Below are 26,487 nucleotides of genomic sequence, written 5' to 3'. Positions count from 1 at the left end.
CTTTTCCCCATGTGGTCGAAAAGAAAACAGTCCTCCTTTTCTTCTTCTTAGGCCAGCCCGAATTCCGTGCAAGCCCTGGCCAGCATGTTGTGAAATTACCCAATATCGTCTGGGGGAGACGGCTGAGCCGGGCTCCTCGGGGTTTCGGGGCTCCCTGGTCGGATCCCTGGAGGGGGAAAGGGAGACCACTGATGACGCTCTGCTGCCTGATTCCGAGTCCAATAGTTCCCCTTCCTCGCGGCGTGGGGCCGAGAGATTTGCTTCCGGAGGCCCTGCCGCGGGGGTTGAGGGTGGTGGGTGGCGAGACAGGCCCGGGTCGTCGACGACCGACCTGGCCGGAGTTGTTCGAGGCAGTCATCCAGTGTCCTCAGCAGCATTTGCAGCGTGGACAAGACCTCCAATGATAAAATTGAATTCGGATTGAGCAGGGGGGCAGAACCCGGAATGCTCCCGGAGAGAGGTGTGGTAACTTGTAACCCCAGGTCTGCAGGGGCAGCTATTCTCTCACCCTCGTCTTCCGAGGACACCGACAAGGCCTCTTGCTGTAGAAGTGCCTCTGGCAAAATTAGGTCGTAGACTTCTGGACGCCAGGCCTCTTGCGGGATTTCAGTCGACGAAGCGATAGTCGGCCCCGTCGTCGACGTCGTCGCCTGCGGTCCAGAACGGTTGATGTCAACTGCGTCAGCGGCAGAGAAGTAGTTGACGACTGCCCTACCGTCGACGACGGTGGTGGTCGTGCAGGCTTATGCGTTGCTCCTGCCTTTTCTGAACTCGACCTGCATTTCTCTGCCTCTCGACTCAAGGTTGATCTATGACGATCGCCCGAAGAGGATTTAGATTTTTCTTTGTCTTTCCTCGCTGAAGACGAGGACGAAGAGGCCTTCTTCGAAGAAGTGTCCCTGGAATTGCCTACCGACGATTCCTTGTCCACCGGTCGCGATTTCTTTACCGGGGTTCCGACGACGATGAGCGGCGCGGGGCCCCTGAAGATTTTAACACTGAGGCCGCACTGCGTGTGGAGCCCACCTCCAAAGGCGGGTATGCCCCCGCTCCGTCGTTCAACCATGCGACAAGACTGCGACTCCGATCCTTAAGAGTCTTCTGGGATAAGCCCTTACATATGTCGCACTTGTCAGCCGAGTGATGAGGGTGCAGACAATATATGCAGTCCATATGTCCGTCCCCCTCGTACACCTTCGTTAGTCCGCACGTAGCGCACGGGCGGAAAAGTGCTTTTCCCGACATTAGGAGAAAAACCGCAACAGCACAACCTAACCAAGTAGAAATTACACGAGGTGTTCCCACTTTGGAGACGGTTGAAATCTGAAGGGAGCCAGGGGGGCGGGGCATTTATAGCACTACGTCCTAGTGGGGCGTGCGTGCGCGGCCCAAAACGACAGAAAGGACACAAAAGTGTTGAAGGTTTTCCTATGGGAAACGGCTTTATAAGCTGACCGAGGGTTCCCAGTCTGTCGACGGGGAATATTCTAAACATGTGAATCCATGAAAGAGCCAATGCTGGAGAATTGTGAAGCCATGACTAACAAATGCAAAACACACGAATAGAACATAAAAAGCATATGAATTAACCACATGCAAAGTCAGCCAAGTACTGTAATGAGGTCGCCCACAGAAGACATGAAGAATACTAAAGAGACTTTAGTGAATGCTGTTGACGTTACACAAGGGCGGACTCAACAAAATAAAGCACAAAGCAAGAAAGGACCAGTAGAGTCCCATAGCAGAAGCCTGCAGTACGAGAACCAAACCTGGGAAGTTCAAACTGGGAAGACCGAAAGTGAAGCAGAAGCAGACATCTCGTCAGAATGAAAGGATGCTGCTGAATCATCCGGGGAGCCGGCAGGGAGCCAACTCATTTGGTGGTGGCGTGACCGCAGGGAGGTGGACCGTCGGGTCCGGAAACGATGCATAGACCGCCTGCCTGCCACAGAGCCACGCAGAAATAAGGAAGAGAACAACCCGCGACCCTGTGAAGGAGCAGAGCCGCATCCCAAAGACACCATAGATAACAGGAAAGGCGGGAAGACTGGCTGGGGTCTGGGAAGTGGCCCAAAAAGAACAGATTGCAGCAGGAGTCATCTTCGTTGCAGCAGTTTGTCAAATACCACTGATAACGCAGGGTGTATTGGACATCATCTCCCTCGTTGCAGTGGTCCATCTAGCGCCACTAATAAGACTAAGTGTATTGGGAGCCCTCTCCCTCGTGGTATTGGAACATCAAATACAGCTGGAAAACCAGAGTGCTTTGAGAGACATTCCTCTCAAGAAGATACTTTTGGAGAAAACAGTAAGGAGATATATAGGAGAAATAGAGAGGACCCTGGAAATAGTATCCCTCACCAGAATGTCAAGTGTAAGTAAAATAAAGCTGTGAGCTTCTATACTTCCTGGAAGGAATTAACAAGACTAATTCAAGTTTTCTATTCAAATGCTAAAAGAACACTGTGTGGAGCTTTTAAAGGAGGACCAGGAGAAGGGGCCATTCCCCTGGTCCATTGTAGAAGAACATTGAAGAAATCACTCCTATATTGCAATCAGACAAAGCATTAACCAGGAGAAGGGAGCAATTCTCCTTGTGGAAGAAACACAAACTTTACTTTAGTTAAAAGCTTATGTTTCTAGGTTCAAGTTTAGCTTAGATGGTTTTCTGACTGACAGGAAGAACATTCCTTTAGACAGATATTCTGACGGATCACTACATGTTCTTAGGTTGAGGAAGGTCAAGCCCATTAGATAAAGGGAAAGTTAAGTTTCTTTATGTATATAATAATGGTTTATAGCCCACACCATGACCCCTCCTATTCAGTTTCCTTATTCTACACCCTCACACACACACTTTATCTGCCTTACGGATTAAGATGTTTACGTTACAGGATAGACTCCGTATGGCTTCCATCTCCGCTTACGTGATGTCGCAAACTAGTTTTTTGTTATGGAATGCTTCTAATCGTTATAATTCTGAGAGTACCCTCTGTTCAAACATTTGGGCATCTCCACTATGACTCTGTAAAGGTGGACAGAGCAATTAAGCATTATGTAAACCTGAATCGTTAGAATTAGTTTCACATTCTTTATCAATGAAAAATTGTCAGATGAATTTTACACATGAATTGGTTGAATTCCAACCCAACTTTAAATTTGTCATAATACTTAATAGTTACAAATCCCAGCCCTTTTTCTAAAAAAATAGACTCTGGTGGCATAGGAGCATATTTGGATAAGTGAACTAAAAGACTCTCCTGCTTCTGGATACTCTCGGTTTTCCCATTCTGCTCCTTCTTTCTCTAAAAAACAACCTGATTGCCGCCTCCTCTTCCGCGACCCTGACGATTAAACCTTCTTCTATCCCACTAACTTTGTGTGTTTCAGTACCGTTATATGCTAGGAGTGACCCATTCCGCGTTAGCCCTAGAGTATCTCTAGCATAGTTTAGTGTCTTAGTGAAGCAGAAAATGCATGCCAATGAGTGACACCTCAGTGGCATGCCAAACAATTTGAAAATAACAAGAACATTGGAATTGAAATATACAGGTTACCCTTTCAAGAGTGATTTCTTCATATTCATAATCTGCGTCCGTTCCATTCACCTGCAGAAAAAACAAAAGTGACGTAAGAATCCTGAGCAAGTAGTGTTAAGAAGCCTGTATCAACATATCAGAAAAAACACTAAGAATATATTTGCTGATTTATATATAGCGCTTCATGCCACATTCCTCCAGCTTATAAATGCTATAATAGTCAGTATCACTATTCTTATCCACTCATGGCACTCCATGTATTGACCTCAGGATTATGAAGATCGGATTCAGACCGGGCCGAGTATTGAGCCAATGATGCATGAGATCGTCCTCTTCCCAAGATTAGCATGTTGGTGCTTGAGCTATCCTCCCAAGCTATGTCTCGGGAGCATAGCTAAGGGGCAAATGCGCTAGTCTTGGAAGCAAGACGATGCGGGGCAACACAGGTTCAAATCCCCGGGTCCGTGTGTAGAAACCTCTGGGTATTAAGCATGTTACAAATAACCCATTACAATGACAAGTACCCACCCTGCATTATTCAGCACAATATCAGTTGAGAAGGAAAATCTCTCTTACAGAAGTTCGACTAAGAACTAGGATAGGATTCAGGACTAATGCAGGGAATGTTGGCGCAATACTGTTCTTTGGACATTTTGCAGGTTAGATGCATTGAACGCTCTAACTATATTCCATAAAGAGTGGTATTAATACCATAATTTAAAACATACCAAAAAAGCAAATACTATCACGGGCAACCTTTAGCAGACAGTTTACCTCCTACATTTTTTAGGGGGTATCTTAAAATGTATCACAAAGACCCAAAATATTAAAATAATATAGGCATCAAAGTGCAATACATTGGCCAATAAATTGGTACAAGCAGTAAGAAAAATGTACATTCAACCATTACGTGAATGATAATAAGATCAAAAAAGCCGCTTTCCCCATTCATGTTTTAGCACGCAGAGTGAACAATTTGCAAACGTTAGAAAATGTGCAAAAATGAACACGTGTAGTTCCTGCTTTCATCTGTAGGTTGTGACGAAGGATTTTTGACATGTTCCTAAGCGCACCCAATTTTTGGCATATAATGGAACCAAGATGACATGGTTCTATGGTCCGGTCCACGTCCATAATGCATCTGGGGTTATTTACTGTGTTGGAGATGGTTGGTGGTGGACCTAGAGAGCTGCCAAGGGGTGGTTTGGGGGAGGCAGTGTTCCCACAGAGCAAGATCTCAGTTTTACCTGGGTCGGGTAGGAAGTGGCTGGCAGTCATCCAGTATTCGATTACTTGGAGACATGTTGCAATATATGGCGAGGTGGACGAGGGGCCCTTTGGATTTTGAATACAATGTGGGTGTAGTCTGCGTAATTATAGCAGGATAGGCGAGGGGTCAAATGAATGTGGGACAGGGACTTAGGTAGATCTTAAAGAGCAGAGGGAAGAGGGAGGCACCCTGCGGCACTCTGTGGGTGACAGGCAGGGAGTTGGAGAGGAAGGAAGATATCCACTTCAGAACTGCATAGGATGCCGAGAAAGTGAAATCTGTCCGTGATAGGGGAGTGGCCAATGGTGTCGAAGGCTGCCGAGAGGTCAAGTAGGATTAGGGCGGTGCAGTCTTCCAATTGTCTTAAGATCATCCCAGATGGAGACTGGGCAAGTTTCAGTTCCTCCTAAGGGTCTGTATCCGGATTGGGCGGGGATGAGGATCTGGTTGGATTCTGTGAAATGGCATAGTTGCTAGTATGCTGCTCGTTTGATTAGTTTAGTTCTACATCGGTTTGATATGGGTATGTAATTAGTCGGAACAAGGGGGTATAGTGTGGGCTTTTTGAACAGGAGCTTGATGTAGAAGCTTTTGAATTCTGCTGGGAAAGTGCTGAAAATGAGAGATGTGTTGACGATAGACCTTGCAAAGTCGGCAGCACAGGTGATGTCAAGATTTCTTTTAGTAAAGCAAGGGGGCAGGGGTTACCCAAAGATCATAAGGCGTGGGTGCTTGTTAGTAGTTTGAGGAATTCAGTGTGGGAGAGTGGAGAGACATATGAGACGAGCAGGAGGATGGAAGGCGGTTCTGCTGTCCCAATGGAGGTTGCAGGGGACGGAGGTGCTAGCGATGCTATTTTAGAGACGATGGAGTTGTTCCTTTCTAGGGCTTTGCTGTGGAAGTGGTCTCAGAGGGAGTCAGAGAGGGCTTGGTGTGGATGGGAGTGTAGGCGGTGTATGCATGGGCATCGAGTTCAGGGATCAGCTTGTGGAATTCCTTTGATGGGTTTAGCGATTTGGTGATTCTATTCCCGTAATAGGATTTTTTGGCATTGTGTATTTCTGCCAGGTAAGCTTTGAGGTGGGAGGTGTAGGCTAATCTGTTAGACGGTTATGGGTCTGCACGCCATCTGCGTTGTATGATGTGGTTCTGGGATAAAGAATTTTGAGGGCTGATGTGAACCAATGGCCTTCCTCATCACCCATAGTGCTAGGCCTAGCTGTGGTTTACCGCAATAGGAAGACTAGTCCTCTGTGTTTACTTTCAGCCTTTTCATGCACAAGCTGGCCCACAAGGGAATTCACCCAACCAAAGAATTGGTGAACACTATTAGTCAGACCGCTGTCCTGGACTAGACATATCAGACACCAAAAAATAAGTTTTCAAAAGATTAACTTGCAGCTTTAATACAAACACCATGACATTTCCTTTACCAATTAATCTCTAGAGTCCAACTGTTTCATGAATGAAATGTGAAAATGCATAGACATTCACAATGAAAGTATCTGGAAAACATCCAAGTGATACTGATCTTGACAGATGATGCAATTTTAACACATAGCTTTAGTGTATTTTGTTCATGAAGAAAAGCAGCAGCAATGAAAGGGTTATCGCACACTATTGGCACTCAATGGATAATTAGATGTTGGCTAATCCTTTGAAGCTTCGATCTATTCTTGTCCCAATCTATTTCATATTGAACAAAATGCTGCTAAACACTAACTGGCGATGTGCACAGGCTGGAGCGATCAGAGATTATTGCATCTTTTTTTAAATCATAAAATAAATATATGAAAGAATTATCTAAATTGCAATTTCTTTTCACATTTGCAAGCTGGTAAAATGTAAGCTTCTAGTGGCTATACAAATGAACAACACTGAAGTAGACAATGTTCCGAGTCTATCAGTCTTCCAACTTCAGACACAACAGACACAAACAACCCCCCACACATCAACCCACAAACTGTGTGGTCACAAAAATACAATTTCACAGGATTACCAAAGGAGTGTTGTTCACAGAAGTGTTTGGAGAGAACACAAGTGAGAATACATTTAACAAGTGAGAATATGTTTAACCACAGAAAATAACACTGCTGGGTCCTTTCCTACAAGAATTTGTAAACCTGCATTCTTCTCAACACACCATTTAAGGAACCCATTACCCCAGGACTACAGCATGGAAGTTGTAAAGCTGTCAAAGTTGGGGCCGATACAAAAAGGTAAGGAAGTTATATTCACTCTAAAACAGTCAAAATACAATGCTTCCATTTATCATAAACGAGTCCATCAGTGCTCCACACTTTTTTGTAATTTAGAAGTCAGCAGACTGGTGCACCCTGTGTAAAACAGTCCAAGCCCCTTTTCCTGTGTGTGCGATGCATGTGGTAGTATGACTCAGTAATGCAGACAGAAAGCACATACACTTTAGAGGAGTTTGCTAATACTTGGGGGTCTGCTGCTCATGTGTGTGGGGACCGTAGGGCAATTGTCTCATTATTAAGCAAGCAGAAACATACAAACGTTGCCGATGGTGTAATTGTTTGGGACTCTGTACTTTTTACAGGAGCCAGGTGGGGTGAATCGCAGTGTGGATGCACACAACCCTTGGCCTCAGAACAATTGTACTTAGGCTCGTCCCAGTGTGTTGGATAAGTAGTGTGGTGCGGTGCGGTTTCTTGGTGAGGGTAGGGCCACAAATGCACCTCTGTTTTTGTGCGAAACATCAATTCTGCAAAAAGGTGCTCCATTTCCAGCTTTCTATTATATAGTCATCCCACTTGCATGAATATTTGTGGACGAGGTGATGGGAATAAGAAATGGATGCAACAAAAAATTAAGCACCACAATAAAGGCAAGTGGATGGAAGCATAAAAGTTATGAAGAGTTATGTTAATGCTCACACAATTGCCTCTCACTCCCCACATATTGCTGCTTTCACTCAATTTGTGTGTGGGTGAAAGTAGGAGGGAATGCAAGTATACTATACATCACAGCCGGAAACCTATTGATTGGATTCTAAATATGCCTCAATTTCTATTTCTTATGCCAATAATGATTTGTGTAGCATATTTTTGAGCCACATTTGATCCAGTTAAGATTTACAAGAGGGCAACATCTGAACCTTTAATAGCCCTCTAAGGCCAGTGTTGCGGGTCAGAAGGTCAAACACTCCGAGGACCTTTTCACCATATGTTTATTAAAGAATAAAAAGAAGGCCTCTCTTTCCCAATCATTAGTCATGAATAAATGTCCAAAGGAATCAGTCAGCTATCCAAAAAAACCTAACTGAACATACCACTATTATAATACTACGGTCAAGAGAATGACTACCTTCTCGTAGTGGCCGTGCTGTTGCACTGGCGTTCTTTTTCAGAGTTCTGCTCAATATACAATTTGTAAATTGGCCCTCGTTATCCTTTGTATTAACCTCTGTAATTGCTTCAGGGGATTAACAGTCTTTCTCTCCTCTTGTTTCTGGGGCTTTTCTTGCTCTTGTGAGACTCCTCCTCTCCTTCTTATCGAACTACACGTTCTTGTTTAGTGCATCTTTCTCTAGACCTTTCCTTGTCCAAAACATTATATTTCATCTTTTCCAGTGGTACTCTTCCTTGTGTAGATTGTATCTTTGGGACCCTCTGGCCTTTACTACACAAGTGTCTCTCTAGTTTATGTTCGACTCCTTGTTTCTTGTATGTGGGGTGGTTTCCCCCCCAATAACCATGGTAGTAGTAATCTAGTTCTACTCCTCTTGCTCTGTGTCCTCTGCACTTCGCTTTATTGCATGAACACAGTTCAAAGTTATCCACTTGATTTCCACACTTTCATTATCGGTACTGAGATAAGTTTCTGAGTCTATAACGAGTCCCCTTTGGCCTCACGGTATTTCTGTTCTCCCCATTACCTTCAGTGTTGTATGGGAGCGTCTCTTGTGCCTGTGGGTATTGGAAACACCTTCTTCCTTTGTGTTCTGTGATGTCTGCTTTGTACGCGTTCTTGTCTCCTTCTCGATACCCCCGCCGATATCGTATTCTGGAGATGCTTTCTCCCCGAGGTGGCATTGGCGTAGTTGAGAGCACACCCTGCCCACAAGTTCTCTCTGGTCACGCCACCACCGAGCTCTGCGTTCCAGTCTTCTAGGCTTTCTGGCACACGTGCTTTCAGCATTCTTCGCTCCAGCTCTGAGTCGTCCTGAATTTCGTGGGCTCCGCGGTCTACGTCAGCTCCGCCTCTGCAAAGTGATTTACGCAGAGGGGGCTTCCCAGGCTCTCTCTTCCTCCTGCTCTTGTTCTGTGCCTTGGGTAAGTCATCCTTTTCAACCAACTCGGCTCAGTCCATCGTAGATTTTGATTTAAAGGCACAGTTTAACCTTCTCTTTGGGAATGGCATATGTTCACTTTATCTTCAACTCCAGTCATGGAACTTATGATATTTGGGTGTATTGGATAATTTAGTTCCATATCGGCCATCACATGGAGGGCATCGGGAAGTTCCTCATGGGAAGGGAGTCCTTGTCCCCTAAGGGGCAGTCTCTCCCAGTGAGGTCCCACTTGCCTCAAACACTATGAAGGGTGTTGCCCAGTGGGCTTACCTCCCTAGCCTCACTGGGGGAATTTGTCACACCAGCCAGTAAAATGTTTAACACAGCTGTAGCGGACAGACATTGGGCCTTATTACAAGTCATCCGGTCCGGAAACAACAGTGGTGATAGATCCGCCACCACCGTTGTTTCCAGACTGGCTGATTCCAAGTCCTGCAGGCGGGAGGTGCCACTCCCGCCAGGTCTGACCTGGCGGAAGTAACACCACCCGCCTGCAGGCAGACATGGAAACACCGGCTCCGTCATAGACGGAACCAGTGTTTCCATGGTCCCCATCCCCATGGAGTTCTATGGAACACCATGGGAATGGCGATTTACAGAATTCCGCCTCCAGAATTACCGGGTCACCAGGGTTGTAATGCCCCGATGATTCCGGCAATCACGGAGGCGGAATGATATTACCGGTCCGGCGGCAGCCTGCCAGTATTTCTGGCACCGCTACCGCCGGACTTGTAATGAGGCCCATTGATTGACAAAACCCACACTGCACTAATGCAAACCAAATGGATGAAAGGCCAGGTTTAGGATCTGTTATTCATAATAATTTGAGAATTTTGTCGTGGAATATAGCAGATCAGTTTAGCGAGATCTCAGATACTGATTGGCATGATTTCCTTAGCAAATGTAGAATTTATATTGCAGGAAAGATTGTCATTAGAATCTGTCTATAAAGCCAGGATATACCACCTTTTACTATTTAGCTTTTAAAGGTTCTGGCGGTTGTAACAGTGTAGATTTAATTGGTTATCAGGCATGACAAGGCCAGTAATCTGGCCTTGCCAAAATGGGAATGGTAAAATGGTAATGGTAACCGCTCTCAGCCAGGGGTATGAGAAATCCAGAACCAGTCTTTCCGCTGAGGAGGACGGTGGCAGTTTAGAGGTTCAAAGCTCCTATCACCCAACACCCCCCCAGCTGTGCCAGCATGCTGTTTTGCAGGACTTATTGGACTCATGCCATGCCTCCTAAGCAAACCTTTTGCCAATTTGTTTCCATTTGTTATAGAGACCATGCACCTGATTGTAGCCCAGAGAGACACAGTCGGAGAAAGAACAGACTTCCAGTACCCCACGCAGCCTGCAGTAAAACAGGCAAGACAGTATCCCTTTCTGGATAAGTTTGCCTGTCGGAGATGCAGCGTCAAGAGAAATTCAAGAATTGCGCCTTCGGTCCAGAGAGAGGGATTGCCCAGTAACCCCCAGCACTGGTAATGAGTGCTCACAATTGGCGAGGGGTTCTGTAAACCGCCAGCGAGCCAACTGTAAAATACAATCAACAGTGCAAACTGGGGGAGTGGCTAAGGAGCCATGAGTAGGACGTGTCTCCATGAGTCTCCTGCTGTTTCTTCAAGATCCTGCTAAGCACACATGCTGACATTAGGGCACTTGTGCCAGAAATGAAGCCATCGCTGTATGAATATGGTATGAACATGAGGGCAGAAGTTTGAGGACTTGAGGAGAGGAACCGAAGTTACAAGCTGGAAGGTATCGAGATCTGCCGGCGAAACAACAAAGGGAAATGGCGGCCGCTGCAAGATAGCAAGAAGTAGTCAGCTGACAGAGCAGAGGAGATTACAAGATTTCAGCAGAAATGTGGCGTTTGGGGACAGCACCAAACCGTGTGTGCTGAGCAGACCAAAATAAGGTTCAGGCATTTAAACCCTTGCAGACCCGTGGCTGAGGAGGCCGTCGGGTGGAGCAAGAAACAGAACGCACCAGACCCGGACAGCAATGCAGACAGAGACACACAGTGAGTAACCCCTGGCCATCTAATACGAATGACCGAAGACCCACGGGTAGCTGCCTGGGGTGACGCACCAGACATATGCATAAGCATAAGCATGTCAAGTGAGCCCGGTGGCGCAACAAGGGTTAATGGCATCCACTTCACGATAATGAGGAATGAAACGGTGGGCTGTGAGGAAATAAGGTTTTAGGACTAGCAGTGAGTTGGAGGCCTTCCAGCGCCGCATTCACCTGGAATGCTGCGCAGATGCAGGCAGCAGGGGGGCTTGAAGCCCTTGAGAGCCCATTGCTTTTGGGAGCCGACGGTGAAATAAAGCGCATAGAGCCCCAGCAACAAAGTGCACTGTTTCACCGCTCAGTGGGGGGGTACAGGGGCCCACCGATACCCAATGTGCATACCCTGGCAGAACACAAGACTAAGAAAACACGTGGGAGCACAAACTAGCAAGGGGATTTGTGCACGATACCCACCTGCGAGAAGGCAGAGGGGTCGAGGAGAAAAACTAGGGCTACTGGGTGCGGCACACCAGTGCGGGCCACCGGAAGAGCGAACTCTGCGAGGGGTGCACTGTGCACCGAGATACACTGCAATACCTCCAAAGCTGCCGCAGGAGAGATGCAGAGCTGCGCAGCTGGGGCACTAATGAAATAAAGTTGACTGGGTGCTAGATATTCCAAAGCCTTCAGGCAATCTACAACTGAGCCGTATCATAACAATACCAACCACGCACCTAGACAACAGGCGGGGCTGGCAGGCGGAAGGCTAAAAAGGAGCACGGTCTTGGAGGAACCCACAGAAGGAGGCCGCTGAGGAACAGTGACCCTATTGAACTGCAAGAAGCTGTCTGGGAGGAGAGGAGACCAGCGGCAGAGACATTAGTGGAGAGAGAGGGGGAGGCCAATATCACCTGGGATACCTAAACAGACCGGGAACCAGCGCTGGTTCAGCAGCCCAGCCACTCCTGTTTTAATAAAGAGAACTACGCAACCAAGAACAAAATGTACTCGAGCTGAAGAGACATTGCTACACAGTGGGAGCCGGATGAAGACCCCGGCCCGAGAGGGCTAGCGAGCAGTGGCCACAGCACAGAGAGAACTCACACACAGGTGTTACGAGATCCTGCATCGAGAGGTTGCCAATCCTAGGGTCGGTGTGGGGGCAATCTAAGCCTTGGTGGAACAACCAAGGGCAAGCTAGACCATTGCACACCTGGCCCGCATAGCAGCCACGACAACACAGTTCAGGCTTGAACCCGGCAACCAACGCCATTGTGCGTGCATAAGGGATACCCCCGCATAGGCAAACAGACGAGCACACCGGACGGTGCAACAGGGAACCACAGCGACGGCCGGCCAAAAGGTCACACAGATAGGATTGGAACCTGAGAGCGGAGCCACGAGCGGGAGAGACCAGAGCTGGGCCACATACGGAAGAGAAGATAGCATCTAAGGTTGGCAAGTCCAAAGTGAAACAAACGACGATGAACATTTTCTCTAAACTAGCCCAAACACCAGAGACTGTCATACATATTAGGGGGAGACGCAAGATGAGCAGCTAATCCAGGGCACAGTGACCAACAGATCTTGGAAGCCATAGCTTAACTAAAATCCTCATGGGAGAGTAAAATTGACACTGCCATGGCAGAATTAAAATCCTCACTGGAATTCAAGATTGACGCTGTCAGCGTGGATGTTAACCTAAAAAGGCAAGATGTGAGCGATGGCGGAGCGCACAAGCGGACTCCAAAGTAAAGTGAAAGCCAACGCAAATACTAGCAAAGCCAATACTAAAGAGGTCACCATATTGCAAAAACAGGGGCGCAATCTAGAAAGCCGAGTAGAGGAGGTTGGAGGAGCGAGCACGGCAAACCATACATGTGGTGGGGCTTCCGGGGGAGAAGGAGCAGACACGACAAATTACATAGAAAATATGCTGATAAAAGAGATAGACGCTGGAGTGCTCACCCAAGTGTTCACAGTGGAGCAAGCACACAGCCGTAACTAGTAGGCCTCCACCAGGTGGCCCTCCTCGCCCGATCATTGCTAAAATATTAAACTATAAAGACGGAGAAGATTCTGGAACACTTTCGCAAAGGCGGGACTAAAAGCAGAGCATCGGCGACTGTCGCAGCGTACCCAGACTACACCTTTTTGGTACAGAAACAGCGGCTGAATTATGTGGCGGTTAAGAGACGGCTGCGGGAAGCCGGCTTCAAATACATGTTGCTGTACCTGGCAAAGTTGAAGGTTATACACAAGAACAAGGTGTTTTTCTTTGAGACTCCCGAAGATGTGAAGGGCGGGCTGGACACGCTGGGCTGACTGACATAGGCGGTGAGCCAGTCGCAGAGTGGACAGGATAAGTGAACCTGCATTCCTCCTCTAATGTACTATTGACTAGAACAGAAACCGATAGATAGCGGTGCCAACAGATATTAACTTTGGGATGGTAGGCAGTTTGGAGAGAAGTACCAGATATGCAAATGTTGAGGCAGCGATTGCAGACATTGAACTATTGTGCTGAATACTGATAACGAAGGACAGGAGGCAAAGGTGCTGCTCTGTTAGCGCAGCACTAGGAGACACACTATTACCCCCGATAGTTAGATTAGTTAGGATACTGATAGTGCAGTATTCTCCTGCGGCGATTTGATTACCGGTTGACCGGGAAAAGGCAAGATGTGGGGTAGCCTGAGATCCAGGGATGTAGCCGGGCAACAGTTGGGATCAGTTGGGGAAACAGGAGGGGGGTCAGTTGGGGGTATGGGGCAACAGTTGGGGTTAGGTGAGGAAACAGGAGGGGAAAAGTTAGGGAGCGAGCCTACACCTATAACTCACTGCGCATGGAGCGGAAGACAGTGGTGGAATGGTGTATGGATGAGATGGGGGACCTCAAGATAGCGACCTGGAAAGTCAGGGGGCTCAATTATTTGAAGAGGAATAAGGTCATGATGTATCTGAAGACAGATAATTGATATTGCTTTATTACAGGAAACTCACCTGACAAAGGAAAAACAGGAGGTGGTGGAGAAGAAATGGAGAGGGACCACAATAGGAACAACATATTCGGCGTATGCCAGAGGCGTAATTATGTGGATAGCACTGCATGTCCCTTTTAAGCTGTTACAGTCTACCATAGAGCCAGATGGGAGGATGGTGCTAATAAGAGAACTAGTAGAAAATAGGGAGCCGAGCATTATCAACACGTATGCCCCGAACAAAGATGCTACTGCTATTTCAAAACTCTATTCAGCAAGATCAGCCCATATATTGCGGGGGGGGGGGCACTTTAATTGCACGCTAGATCCCAGGGTTGACAGATCAGACGAGAAGAAACAAGTTACTTAACTGTAACTGTTGTTCGCCAGCATGGGTCTGGCATGGATTCACATGCTCATGAATATTCCCCGTCGTCAGGCCGGGAATCCTCGGTATGGAAAAAAATCAGTATCAGTTTTGTTTCCGATCGGTCTTTCTTAGTAGTAACCAAACACTGGTCTCTGGGTCATACTGCCCTCTCCCTAAGCCCCGCCTCCGGCAGCCATCCTCAGATTTGGTAGCACGTAAAGTGTCAGTATGACCAAGTGAAGAGCCGCAGAGGGGTAGGCGGGAGGGTTTGCATGTGAATCCATGCCAGACCCATGCTGGAGAACAACAGTTACAGATAAGTAACTTGTTCCTTCTCCAGCATGGGGTCTGGCATGGATTCACATGCTCATGAATAAGAGAATACATAGCAGTACACACATGCACAACCACGGGAGGTGGCAACAGGCTCAACATTAAGCAATACAACAACTCAACATTAAGCAACTCTTACCTCCTCACCAGGCTCACCTTAGGCGAACAGGTTGCGCAGCACTGCTTGGCCGGCCCTGGACTCCTTCCTGGAGTCCCGATCGACGCAGTAGAATCTTGTGAAGGTGTGCGTCGACCTCCACGTTACAGCCCTGCAGATGTCCAGCAGGGGCACACCAGACAGGAACGCCGTGGTAGCAGCGATCGCTCTGGTCGAATGGGCTCTCGGACGGCCGGGCAGCTGTCGGTTTGCCAACCGGTGACAGTGCATGATGCAGCCCGAGAGCCATCTGGAAATGGAAGTCTTCAAGAGAGCCTTCCCCTGATTCACAGTCCCAAAGTTCACAAACAGCTGTGACGTCTACCGAAAACTCTTCTTACGGTCCACGTAAAACTTCAGCGCTCTAGCTACATCCAGCGAGTGCAAAGTCCTCTCGGCCAGCGACGAAGGTGACGGGAAGAAAACTGGCAACACCAAGGGCTCGTTGAGGTGGAAGTCCGACGGCACCTTGGGCATAAAAGGGGGATGCGTCCTCAGCACCACCCTCGTGTCATGAAAAGTCAAGTATGGAGGCTTGCAAGATAGGGCCTGGATCTCTACCACTCGTCGTGCAGAGGTGATGGCCATGAGGAAAGCTGTCTTCCATGACGGGAACTTCAAAGGCGCCGAATGCATAGGCTCGAATGGGGCCCCCCATGAGCTTGGTCAGCACCACATTAAGTTCCCACGCCGGGGCAGGAGCCTTCACCGGCGGGAATGATCGGAATAGTCCCTTCATGAATTCTTTCACCAGGCGATGAGACCACAAGGACGCCCGACACGTCGTCCTGGTATATCGGAAGATTGCAGCCAGATGTATTTTGATGGAGGCGTGAGCCAGTCCAGATTTGGCCAGCGACAGTAGGTACGGCAGTACTTGAGGGGTTGTAATCCGCAGAGGGTTAATCTTCTGTGCACGGCACCAGACAGAGAACCTCTTCCATTTATGTCCGTAGCACTTGAGAGTTGAGGTCGCCCTGGCCTTTGCAAGAACCTCTCTGCAGTCAGCCGGGATGTCGTACCCTCCAAACTCTAGTGCTGCAGGAGCCAGGCCTGCAAGTTCACGACTCTGGGTTGTGGTGAAGAATGGCGCCTCCTTCTCTGGAGAGAAGGTCTGCGTCCGTCGGCAGCTTGACCGGTGGGGACGTTGACAAGACCAGATCTGTCTCGACCACTCTTGAGCTGGTTGATGAGCCGGAGCAGCAACGGCAGCGGAGGGAACGCATAAAGAAATAGGCCGTCCCAGGGGAACGAGAAAGCATCGCCCATGCTCCTCGGCTGGGGGAACTTGCTGGCGAACCTCCGGCACTTGGAATTCGTCGCCGTCGCAAAGAGATCGATTTGGGGTTCGCCCCATCGTCGAAGAGTCGATCCACTTGATCCTGGCGTAGTTCCCACTCGTGGCACGAGCGCAGCTCCCTGCTGAGTGAGTCGGCGATCATGTTTTTTATTCCTGCCAGATGAAGAGGCACCAGAAACATCCCTTGGGCGATGGCCCAATGCCACAGATCCTGGTCTTCCTTGGATAGGGCCGGGGACCTGGTTCCGCCCTGCTTCCGGATGCAGAACATCGTGGTGGTGTTGTCGGTGAATATCCTCACCACCTTGCCCTTGAGGGACGGAAGAAAGGACCTGAGGGCCCAGAACACCGGGCGGAGCTCCAAGATGTTGATGTGGAGAGACTTCTCCTCTGGGAGCCAAAGGCCTCTCGCGTGAAGATCTCCGGAGTGTGCTCCCCAACCTTCCAGGGAGGCGTCCGTCGTCACCGTCACCTGGTGAGCTGGGGTCTGAAAGTCTGTGCCCGCCGACAGATGGGAGCAGGTACCCCACCACCGGATCGCCTGACGGAACATCTCGTTGAGGGATCCTGTCCTCGAAGCTGCCCGTCGACTGGATCCAGCGGGCGTCGAGGAACTCCTGTAAGGTTCTCATCCGAAGCCTGCAAAGGCGCACCAGATAAATGCAGGAGGACATCATCCTGAGGAGGGACTTGATAGATCGTACCCTGGCCATGTCCGTGGCCAGCCGACGCTGCACCTTGCCCAGAATGGTCCTGGTCTTTCCTCCGACGGCGAGGCCAGCCGCGCCACTGTGTCAAGCTTGGCTCCCAGAAACAGGGCAACTTGCGACGGAACCAGGTGGGATTTTGGAAAGTTGTTGGAGAATCCCAGGTCCGTGAGCAGCTGGACCGTCTTTGCAGTGTGCTCCACGGTGAGCTCCCTTTTCCTTGCCCGGATGAGCCAGTCGTCCAGGTAGGGGTAGACGTGGATCCCCTGAAGGCGCAGCCGCGCCGCCACCGGTGCGAGGCACTTGGTGAACACCCTGGGTACAGACTTCAATCCGAACGGGAGGGCCTTGAACTGGTAGTGCCACCCTTGGACCACGAACCTGAGGAACTTTCGGTGTCTTTTTAGAATGGGGATGTGGAAGTACGCATCCTCCAAGTCCAACGACGACAGGAAATCGCCTCCCTCCAGCTGTCCCAGCACATGCTGGAGGGTGACCATACGGAACTTCTGTGCCTTGATGTACTTGTTCAGTCGTCGTAGGTCCAGGATGGGGCGCCATCCTCCTGTCTTCTTTCTTACGAGGAAGTACCTTGAGTAAACTCCGGAGCCCCGAAGCCTCTTTGGGACGAGCTTGATGGCACCCTTCTTGAGCATCGCCCTTACTTCCAACAGTAGTTGAGGGACGTGATTTTCCTTCCTGGCCACGGATGGAACGCGAGGGCACTTCTTCTGAAACTCGAGGGTGTGCCCTTGGGCCAGGGCGTCCAGCACCCTACGGTTGGTGGAGATGGACTCCCACACGCTGACGAACCTTGCCAGCCGGCCTCCCACCGGGGTGCTTCGGCAGGGGCCAGACCCCACGGTCGGTTCAATCTTGTTTGGAGGCCGCCTTGCCTCCTTGACCTGGTCGTCGAAGACGGGCACCACCTGGCTTGCCGCGTCCCCTGTAGGCTTCATGGGACGAAGATCTTGCCGAAGGCGGTAAGTGGAGGAGCCACTGCCGGATCCCTTGAAGGCACCTTGTCTGCCTCCGGAGCTCCGAAAGGACGGCCGTCGGCGTTGGAGCACTCCCAGTGCCCGGGCAGTCTCTGTGTCCGTCTTGATGGCCTGAAGGGACTCATCAACCGCCTTTCCAAACAGGTTGTTCCCGTCGAAGGGCATGTCCAGAACCTTGGTTTGTACGTCCTGGAGGAAATCCGTGGCCTTGAGCCATCCTCGTCGTCTCAAGCAAACGCTGTTGCCCAACTGACGGAAACCGGTGTCGGCGATGTCCGTCGCCACCATGATGGCATGATCCGAAGCAATCTCCCCCTCCTGTACGATTTCAAGGGCCTCAGCCCTTTTGGCGTCCGGAAGGAAGTCTAACAGAGGGGCGATTTTGAACCACAACTCCCTGTCGTAGCGGGCTACAATAGCCAGGGCGTTGGCCGCCTTGATAGTCGTTGCTGCGGATGAAATGATCCGTCGTCCCATTGTGTCCAACTTCCTGCCCTCGCCGTCCGGCGGGGAAGTTGATGTCGAGGCCGATGCCCCCCCAGATTTCTTCTTTGCCGCCGCCGAGACGACCGAATCTGGGGTAGGGTGTGCCCGAAGGCACAAGGGGGCAGAGTCTGGGACCCGGTACTTCTTCTCCTACCTGTCCCTCTTTGCCGGCGCCGTCGTAGGGTTCTTGAGGAGGGCGAGCTCCTCATCCCAGATGTCATCCAGAAGCGGTACGGTAAGGACCGTCTTCCTTTTAGCCCTGCGCTGTTGGTAAAGGAACCCTTTTTTCTTCTTTTCTTCTGGGCAGAGCTGAAAAAGCTCGGATGCCCTGGAAATCATGGCATGAAAGGATCCAATCTCATCGGGCGGGGACGCCCGAGCAGGGGCCGATGGGGGACACGTCCCGTTGTTGCCCCCGTCGTCATCTGTACCTGTCGTAGCCGTGTCCGTGACTGTATCATCCCCGTGGGTAGTAGACCGGGGGGGAAGGCAGAGCAGGTGGGAGAGGTGGCGTAGGATGCGTCCTCCTCCTCTTATGCGGTGGACTCTCCGAAGGTCCTGGCTCCGGTTCCCCTGTCGGGTCTGGCTCAGGTACCTCCGTCGGGGGAAGGGGCAACCTTGTCCTTATCTCCGAGCATAAGGACTGAATCGCAGACAAAATGGCCGCCGAGGTGTCCTGCGGCGCCGCAAACGACGGGCGCGAGGGCTCTTGAGGAGCCTTGTCGGCGACACCGTCCCTCTCGTCGTCGCCCTCATCGGGATCCCTCCCGATGGGCTGGGCCTCTTCCACGACTTCGATGAGCTCTTCTTCAGAGGTCGTGTCCGTATCCACGATGGCCACCAGCCCCTCCCCCACCTTTTCCAACGAGGACTTCGTGGGGGTCTTCTCAATGGGCCTGAAAGACGACTCCCTCCGCGATGGCAGGGAGACTCTGGGTCCTGAGGGCGCCTCCACTGGTGTAGCCTCCACAGGCTGAGCCAGGGCCGTGGCGACATCCTCAATCGAGGTCTTAGCAGGGTGAATTAAGGCCATCGCCAGCTTCTGGACACCTGGGGCCTTCACCTTGGGGGGGAGGGTCCGAGCCTCGCTCCCCCTCGGCCGGAATCTTCGAGATCGACCGTGGCCTCTCCAGAAGCTTCGCCGGGTTCTCAGACTTCCTCTTACCCGAGCCAGAGCACTGGCTCGTGGTTAATGGCGCCGGGGAGGATGCGCCCTGCCTGGCAGCCAAGGAGCCCGAACGTTGGGCGCTCCCGGTGCCCGCGGACTAGCGGTGCTTAGCCTTTTGTTGGGCCCCCGTCGCCGGGGCACCCTCACAGGACATAGAAGACCGCTCGGACTTCTTTTTCTTCTTCTCGCCTGACGGGCTCTTCCCTTCCAGCCAGTTGGCGAGACGGAGGTGGCGATCCTTCATGGTCCGCTCCGACATGTTCCCACAAAACGCACAGTCCTTCTCCTTGTGCGTCTTGTCCTCATGGAGACAGAGGCATAACGAATGCTCGTCCTCCTTGAAAACATTCTGAAGCTGGCATCCAGGGCAGGTCCTGAACAGCTTCCCGGGCGTCGAGCTTCCTTTCTCCTGGGCCATGTCCGGGGTAGGCCTCGGAACTTCTGGAATCCTCCAAAAGCGTAACTCGACGAAATGTTCACCCTTGAGGGGCGTAGAAAACTCCAAAACGGATCCCTGTTGATCGGATGTAGAAACAGTGGAGCTTGAGGCTCTATTTAACCAAAAAATGAGAAAAAATCTCCTGAAAAAGCGCGAAAACGCAGCAAAAGCTCGAGAGCTACAGCACGAGGACTCCCAACACTTCAACGTGCGGTAAGAATCTGAGGATGGCTGCCGGAGGCGGGGTTTAGGGAGAGGGCAGTCATTGGCTGGGGGCAGTATGACCCAGAGACCAGTGATTGGTTACTACTAAGAAAGACAGATCAGAAACGAAACTGATACTGATTTTTTTCTATACCGAGGATTCCCAGCCTGACGACGGGGAATATTCATGAGCATGTGAATCCATGCCAGACCCCATGCTGGAGAAGTTGGAGAAGACCACCCCTGTAGCTAAAGCTCTGAAGACCCTATTGAGTGATTGCCGACTAGTGGACGTATGGAAGATGCACCACCCACAGGATAGGCAATATTCTCACTACTCAGCCCCACAAAACCTGCACACACGGTTAGACTACATATTTGCTGCACCGGAGATGACAGGGGAACTAGTGCAGTCGGAATACAAAGCAAGAGTCCTCTCAGACCCCTCGCCATTAAATATAGCATGGCAGAACTCACCGCCCAGAGCACGGATCCCGACATGGAGACTTAGGGCCGAAACTTTGAAAGACACAGTGTTCAGGGAGGACCTGAAGGAGGAGATAAAGGAATACATTGAACACAACACCGGGAGCGTAGAATCGGCTGGCACGCTATGGGGGGCATTTAAGGTGGTGGTGAGGTGGGCGTCAATATCTAAATCCAAAGGCCTACAAGGCGGAACACACGAGTTACACGAAGCAGAAAAGAAATTAGAGACAATAATGTGCAAGGGTGGACATTCCCCAGAGGATGCTGCAACTATACGACAATTGCAACAGGATTGCAGGGAGCACTGGGAGAGATTATGCAACTTGAACTATAAAAAATATGTTGCAAGGCAGCACGTGGATGGAGATGAGCCGGGCAGGTTATTAGCCTGGTTGTATAAGAACGAGACACCCAGACAAACAACCAGAGCGGACAAATACTAGATACCCAGGATGGAGTGAGCAAAGGCTTTTTAGAGTTCTACCAGCGACTGTATATTAATGTTGACGAGGGAGAGGAGATTGATATGATGGAAACATTGAAGGACATCTGCCTTCCCAAACTGGAGGCAGCGGAGAGGGAGAACTTGAAGGTCCTGATTACGTTTGAGGAATTAGAAGCAGTGATCAAGCTCTTACCTACTATAAAGCTCCAGGGGCGGATGGACTCCCTAGCGAGTTCTACTAAACGTACAAGGCGGAGTTGCTCCCCCCACTACTAGCAATGTTAAATGAGGCACTAGATAGGGGGACGTTGCCGGAGTCTCTGAGGGAGGCAATTATCATCCCGCTCCTTAAGCCTAATAAACCATGCATGGACTGCGGGTCAAATAGACTGATATCCGTGCTTAATCAAGATTAAGAGATACTTACGGCAGTGCTGGCGAATAAGCAGAGACCGGTTATCAAAAAACTCATACATCCTGACCAGACCAGGTATGTTCCGCGCAGAAGCATATCCGACAATCTCAGAAGGCTCCATCATCTTATATAACAAACGTAAAGGGACCCCCAGGAGGTTGCAATAATCTCATTAGATACAATGAAGGCCTTCGACTCTGTCAAATGGCCTTGGTTGTTGGCGGCCTTGAAGGAACATGGGGTTGGGCCCACGTACTTGAGGGGGGTCCAGATGCTGCACAGTAAATCTCTGGCTCGAGTCAGGACAGGAGCGACCATCTCAGATCGATGGCAACTCAGTAGGGGTACTAGACAGTGATGCCCGTGGTCCCCGATGCCGTTTATCGTAGCACTGGAACCCTATGCGATATATTTGAGGCAACAATTTGGAGACGTGGGGATCAGCATGAAGGGAGGGCAACATCTGATATCAATGTATGCTGATGATATGCTGTTGTACTTGAGATATCCAGAAGAGAACCTACAAAATATTCTGGAAGCAATGGGGCGGTACGCAGTGCTGTCTGGCATAACAGTGAAGCCCAAGAAATCATGTATATTTCCCCTGGGTAGGTATAAAGGGATACCATGAGAGGAACTGCCAGTATTACAAATACAATGGGAGACCGGGACCTTTAGATACCTGGGGATTGATGTACATCACAGTGTGGAGGTCGAACACAAACACACAGAAGGTGATGGCTAACATTGAAAACAGCATGAGGTTCTGGGCCAAGCTCCCTTGGACCATGATGGGGAGAGTGGCTCTGTTGAAGATGGTGGTGCTGCCTAGGCTGTTGCACTACTTTGTGAATATACCATACATACCCAAGTGATTCTTTGTTAAAATCCAGGGCATATGTAGGGGGTTCATATGGCACAATTCTAGGAACAGAATAGCATTATGGAAACTGCAAAACATGTATGATCAAGGGGGCATTAAAGAGATGTACTATCTGGCCAGCAAAGGGCTTGCCAGGTCATGGAGAACCCGTTCCTGTGTTCTCCACAGATGCCTCCAGTGAATGGAGTGGATGAACAATTGAGGAAGAACGTCCGGAAGTATTGGGAACTGATTGGTATAGCAACGCTGGGGGATGTGTGGCAGGATGGGAAGGCGGTGGAGTTTGACACACTGGCGAAAGACACCGGTTTACACCAGGGACAGTACATCACGTATACTAGGTTGGTGAGGAAGATAAAAGACACTTGGTCAGAAATAGTGCTGGAGACTCAGCCCGATAGGGCCATGGAAACATTTTATGATGTGTCAGACGGGGGCCATGAGGTCTCCCGAATTTACGAACTGCTGATGTCAAGGGTGGGGAAGGAGGTGATCCAGTTTAGACGGATTGGGAAGAGGAAGCTGGAGAGCCTATGGATGACTGGGTGTGGCTGAGGGTACAGGGATACCACAAAAAAGTGTCCAGGAACGTGAGGTTGCAACAAATCCAGTTATGTTACCCACAGAGTATATATGACTCCTCAGAAGATAGCCAAGTTTAAGAATGTGGGAACACAAACATGTCCCAAATGTGGGGAGGAGAATGCGGGACTGGTGCATTTGTTCTGGGCATGCCTGGAAATAAGGAGATTCTGGAGGGAGGTAGCCCACCTCTTGGCGGGGAAAAAGTCTGGAGGTGGAATCTATGTGGGCATTCATGGTAGGGGGGGGATCCCTAGGCCACGTAGAATGAGACACATAAGCAAACTCAAAGACTTGGCTTACATACTCGCTAAACGCAGAATTGCTATGAGCTGGAAAGCAAGCAATAGACCGAAAGTAGAAGCCTGGTGGCAGGATCTTCAGAAATGGGCGGATGCAGAAACAGTGGTGTGGAGCGAAGCAGTAAATAGAGGTGGGGGTGAAGAAGTGGAGATGTTGACAACCTGGAGGCAACTAGTAGCCACACTGTCTGGGTCTGACCGACATGGCTGGAGGATGATGGTTCTTCGGGGGGAGAGGGAAGTGATGGGCCCTCAGAAAGGGTGGTGGAAGGGGGTGATGTGGGATAGGGGAGGGGGAAAACAGGGGGGGCCGTGGACACCTCACGAAATTGTACATGAGACATGGAATGTATAATTGATGTTCACTGTTTGTTTTGTTGGTGTTGAAATTAATACAAATTTAAAAAATAAAAATAAAAAAACAAAACAGTACAAACTATACTTACCTTCTCAGTACGTACTTTGACAATATGCTTCCCGAGCCTCCATCACAGCTTGGCAAGACTACACAGAGAAAGTGGGCAGTTTAAGGCCAATATTTAACACAGGGATTGAAATTAAGATTAGATAAACCGGAGCTAAAAGCAGCTCCTGCCTATCCACATTAACGAGTGAGCAGGAGCGATCACTGGGGAAAGAGGAGCTAGTACATCGCGTTCCGCATACAGAACTTCAACATAAAATTCCAATTTAACATTTTCCTTATTCAAGACACCTTATGCTTTAAATGTCATAGGTGTGTCCTACTGCTCATTTATAGGTTGTCCCAAATGTTGAATTCAATTCACATAGGTGCGTTTGTTTGGCATCAGTTGGATTGAAGTGCCAGAAGTAGCTCCTGGCAGCTGTTGGTGCCAAGCTAACCAGGCTCTTCTAGGCTACAAGCAGGAGCCAAAAAGCTCCACGCTCCCCTCGATTTCGAACCCTGTAACATTGTCACTGATTGTAACAAACCCTGGTGGGAAAAGCACTGGTGGACTGAAAAGGGAGAGCAGACCAAGGGCAGAAAAGGAGGATACACAAAGAAGGCCAGGAAGCAGGAAGTTATGGGTTGTTCAAATAAGGTCAGAGGTGATGGAGGTAGCAGATCAAGAGACCAGCAGGAGGAAGGAGCAGCAGAGCGTGAAGGCTATTTCTGGAGAAGGTGAGGTATAGGCTAGTGAGCGCAAGTGGTACTGCAGTATGATTGTGCTTGATGGTGTGACGAGTGGCGACAGATAAGATAGTTCTAAGGAAATCTGATGTCCAGGTTCATCAGAACTGGTAGCACTACAAAGCATAAACAGTGCAGAGGCTTTCTAAAGATTATCAATGAAAGTACATTAACAGTGCTCATTTTTCAGTCCTTTATTGATCTCTTCTTCATCAGACATCATTGCAAGTGTTGAGACAGATGCATATTCTGCAAATACGAGCAGGCTCTCTGGGACATATATAGACCAACAATGAGTGTTCCTATGTAACCATATAGATCAATACACATCTAAAATTCACAAGAATACCAAACAAACAAAAAAAAACTATAGCACATATCTACTGATATCTTTATATAGGTGGTGTCTAAATAGTGTAAATTAATATGTATACAATCAGTCACTAAAAACATCCTTAGCTCAACCTTCACCACACTTATGTGCAATCTCTAAACAATACTCAAAAACATATATAAGCTTTCACCAGGTAAAAGGGATGGTGGAGCAAGTTTTTTTTATTTTTTATCATGCTGAATTTCGTCTTCCTAAAAAGTCAAGTGTTGTACATCGCCTTTGTTGAGCTTAGGACATCTTTTGATGCAGTCTTCGAGATCAGCATCGTAAAACCCTGCAGGAATTAAAGGTTCCCTCTACATTTTAGAAGCAGTTTATTGGATTTAAAGCAATAATCGGAAAATCGTTAATTATGGTTCAGATTGTGTAACCACACAATTATTCAATGAACAAAAAGGCATCAGACAGGGAGGCATTATGGCCCACTCCTTTTTTCTTTATATTAACGATTTAGCACATGAAATTTCAACGCTCAACGCTTTTGCCCAAGTCTGACTAGGGAGTCTCTGGGAAAAGTGAACATTTGTGGATGACGCTGTTCTGATCTCCAAAACCCCCTTCAGACTGCAATTGCAAATAAATAGATGTAGTGAAATTGGCCAATCCTTCAAATACATTTTGGGGTCACCAGGATATAACTCGCGAGAAAATATACTGATGAACCATCATCACTTCCTAAAAGCTCCCTTACAATAAGAACTGAATGGCATAGCACTAGAAGTAAGGCCACAAGCATTTTTTTATATTGGGAAAAAAGATCTAAAGCTCTGACAAGCCTTGTAAATAGAGGCCTTAATGGATGTCTTCAATATTCCAGGCACCCATTTTCTTAATTGGTGAAAAGTAGAACAGCTTGGGCGTATGAACGTGATATGGTTATGTGGGATCTACCAGCTAGTATGAGGAAGCACATTTATTAGCAAGATGAACACTTGAGGAATGGAGGCTTAAGATGTCTGACCAGATGCTCGGGAGAAAGGAAGACAGAATTTCTACTTGTTAAGCATGAGTTCGGCCTCATTAAATATTTAATGATTGAGAAGCCAAATCATGTCATGGTGATATTTGTTACATTGCGCCTTGGCATCCTACCAGATGCCTCTTCCATTTGGGTGGAAGTAAGATAATGATTGCCCATTCTGCCTCTCATCTAAAGAAGATCGGACACCATTTTGTTTGTCTGCTTTATTCCCAATTGAGGTCATAGTTACTTGCTGCTCAGAGGTCTCGAGCAATTGCTAACTGCAGGGAGGGCATATTTTGCTGCAGAGAAACCCCAATGAGTTACATGGTCTAACTAGTCATAAATTACCTTAAAAGAGCTTTGCTCTTGCGATACACAAACCTGTAGCTTAACCGAGGCACAGTGTTTAATAAGGAAGAAAGGAACAAATTATATATTTTCTAATGCAATAGTTGCTTAATGGTTCTTATTTCAAGGAGGTCAAGGTTTGCTCATTAATACTATTGAATTAGCTTAACATTGTTGGATATTAATACTATATTGCTTTAAAGCTGAAGTTACATTTTCTT

The 26,487-nt window shown here is 48.9% G+C and overlaps 1 protein-coding gene across 27 annotated transcripts in view; it reads right to left on the bottom strand.

Moving 5' to 3' along the window:
* DLG1 (discs large MAGUK scaffold protein 1) overlaps positions 1–26,487 on the bottom strand; it is a 2,685,689-nt gene that overhangs the window by 1,568,962 nt on the left and 1,090,240 nt on the right. For all 27 annotated transcript variants that reach the window (XM_069618589.1, XM_069618591.1, XM_069618601.1 and 24 more), the window contains one exon: positions 3,558–3,608. In XM_069618589.1, the coding sequence (XP_069474690.1) occupies positions 3,558–3,608 (51 nt within the window). The remainder of the gene's footprint in view (positions 1–3,557; positions 3,609–26,487) is intronic.

Source organism: Ambystoma mexicanum, chromosome 10 (genome assembly GCF_040938575.1).
Source record: "Ambystoma mexicanum isolate Mex_15411 chromosome 10, UKY_AmexF1_1, whole genome shotgun sequence".
NCBI lineage: Eukaryota > Metazoa > Chordata > Amphibia > Caudata > Ambystomatidae > Ambystoma > Ambystoma mexicanum.
Note: the sequence above shows the minus strand (reverse complement) of the source record. Positions and strands in the feature narration are given on the sequence as shown.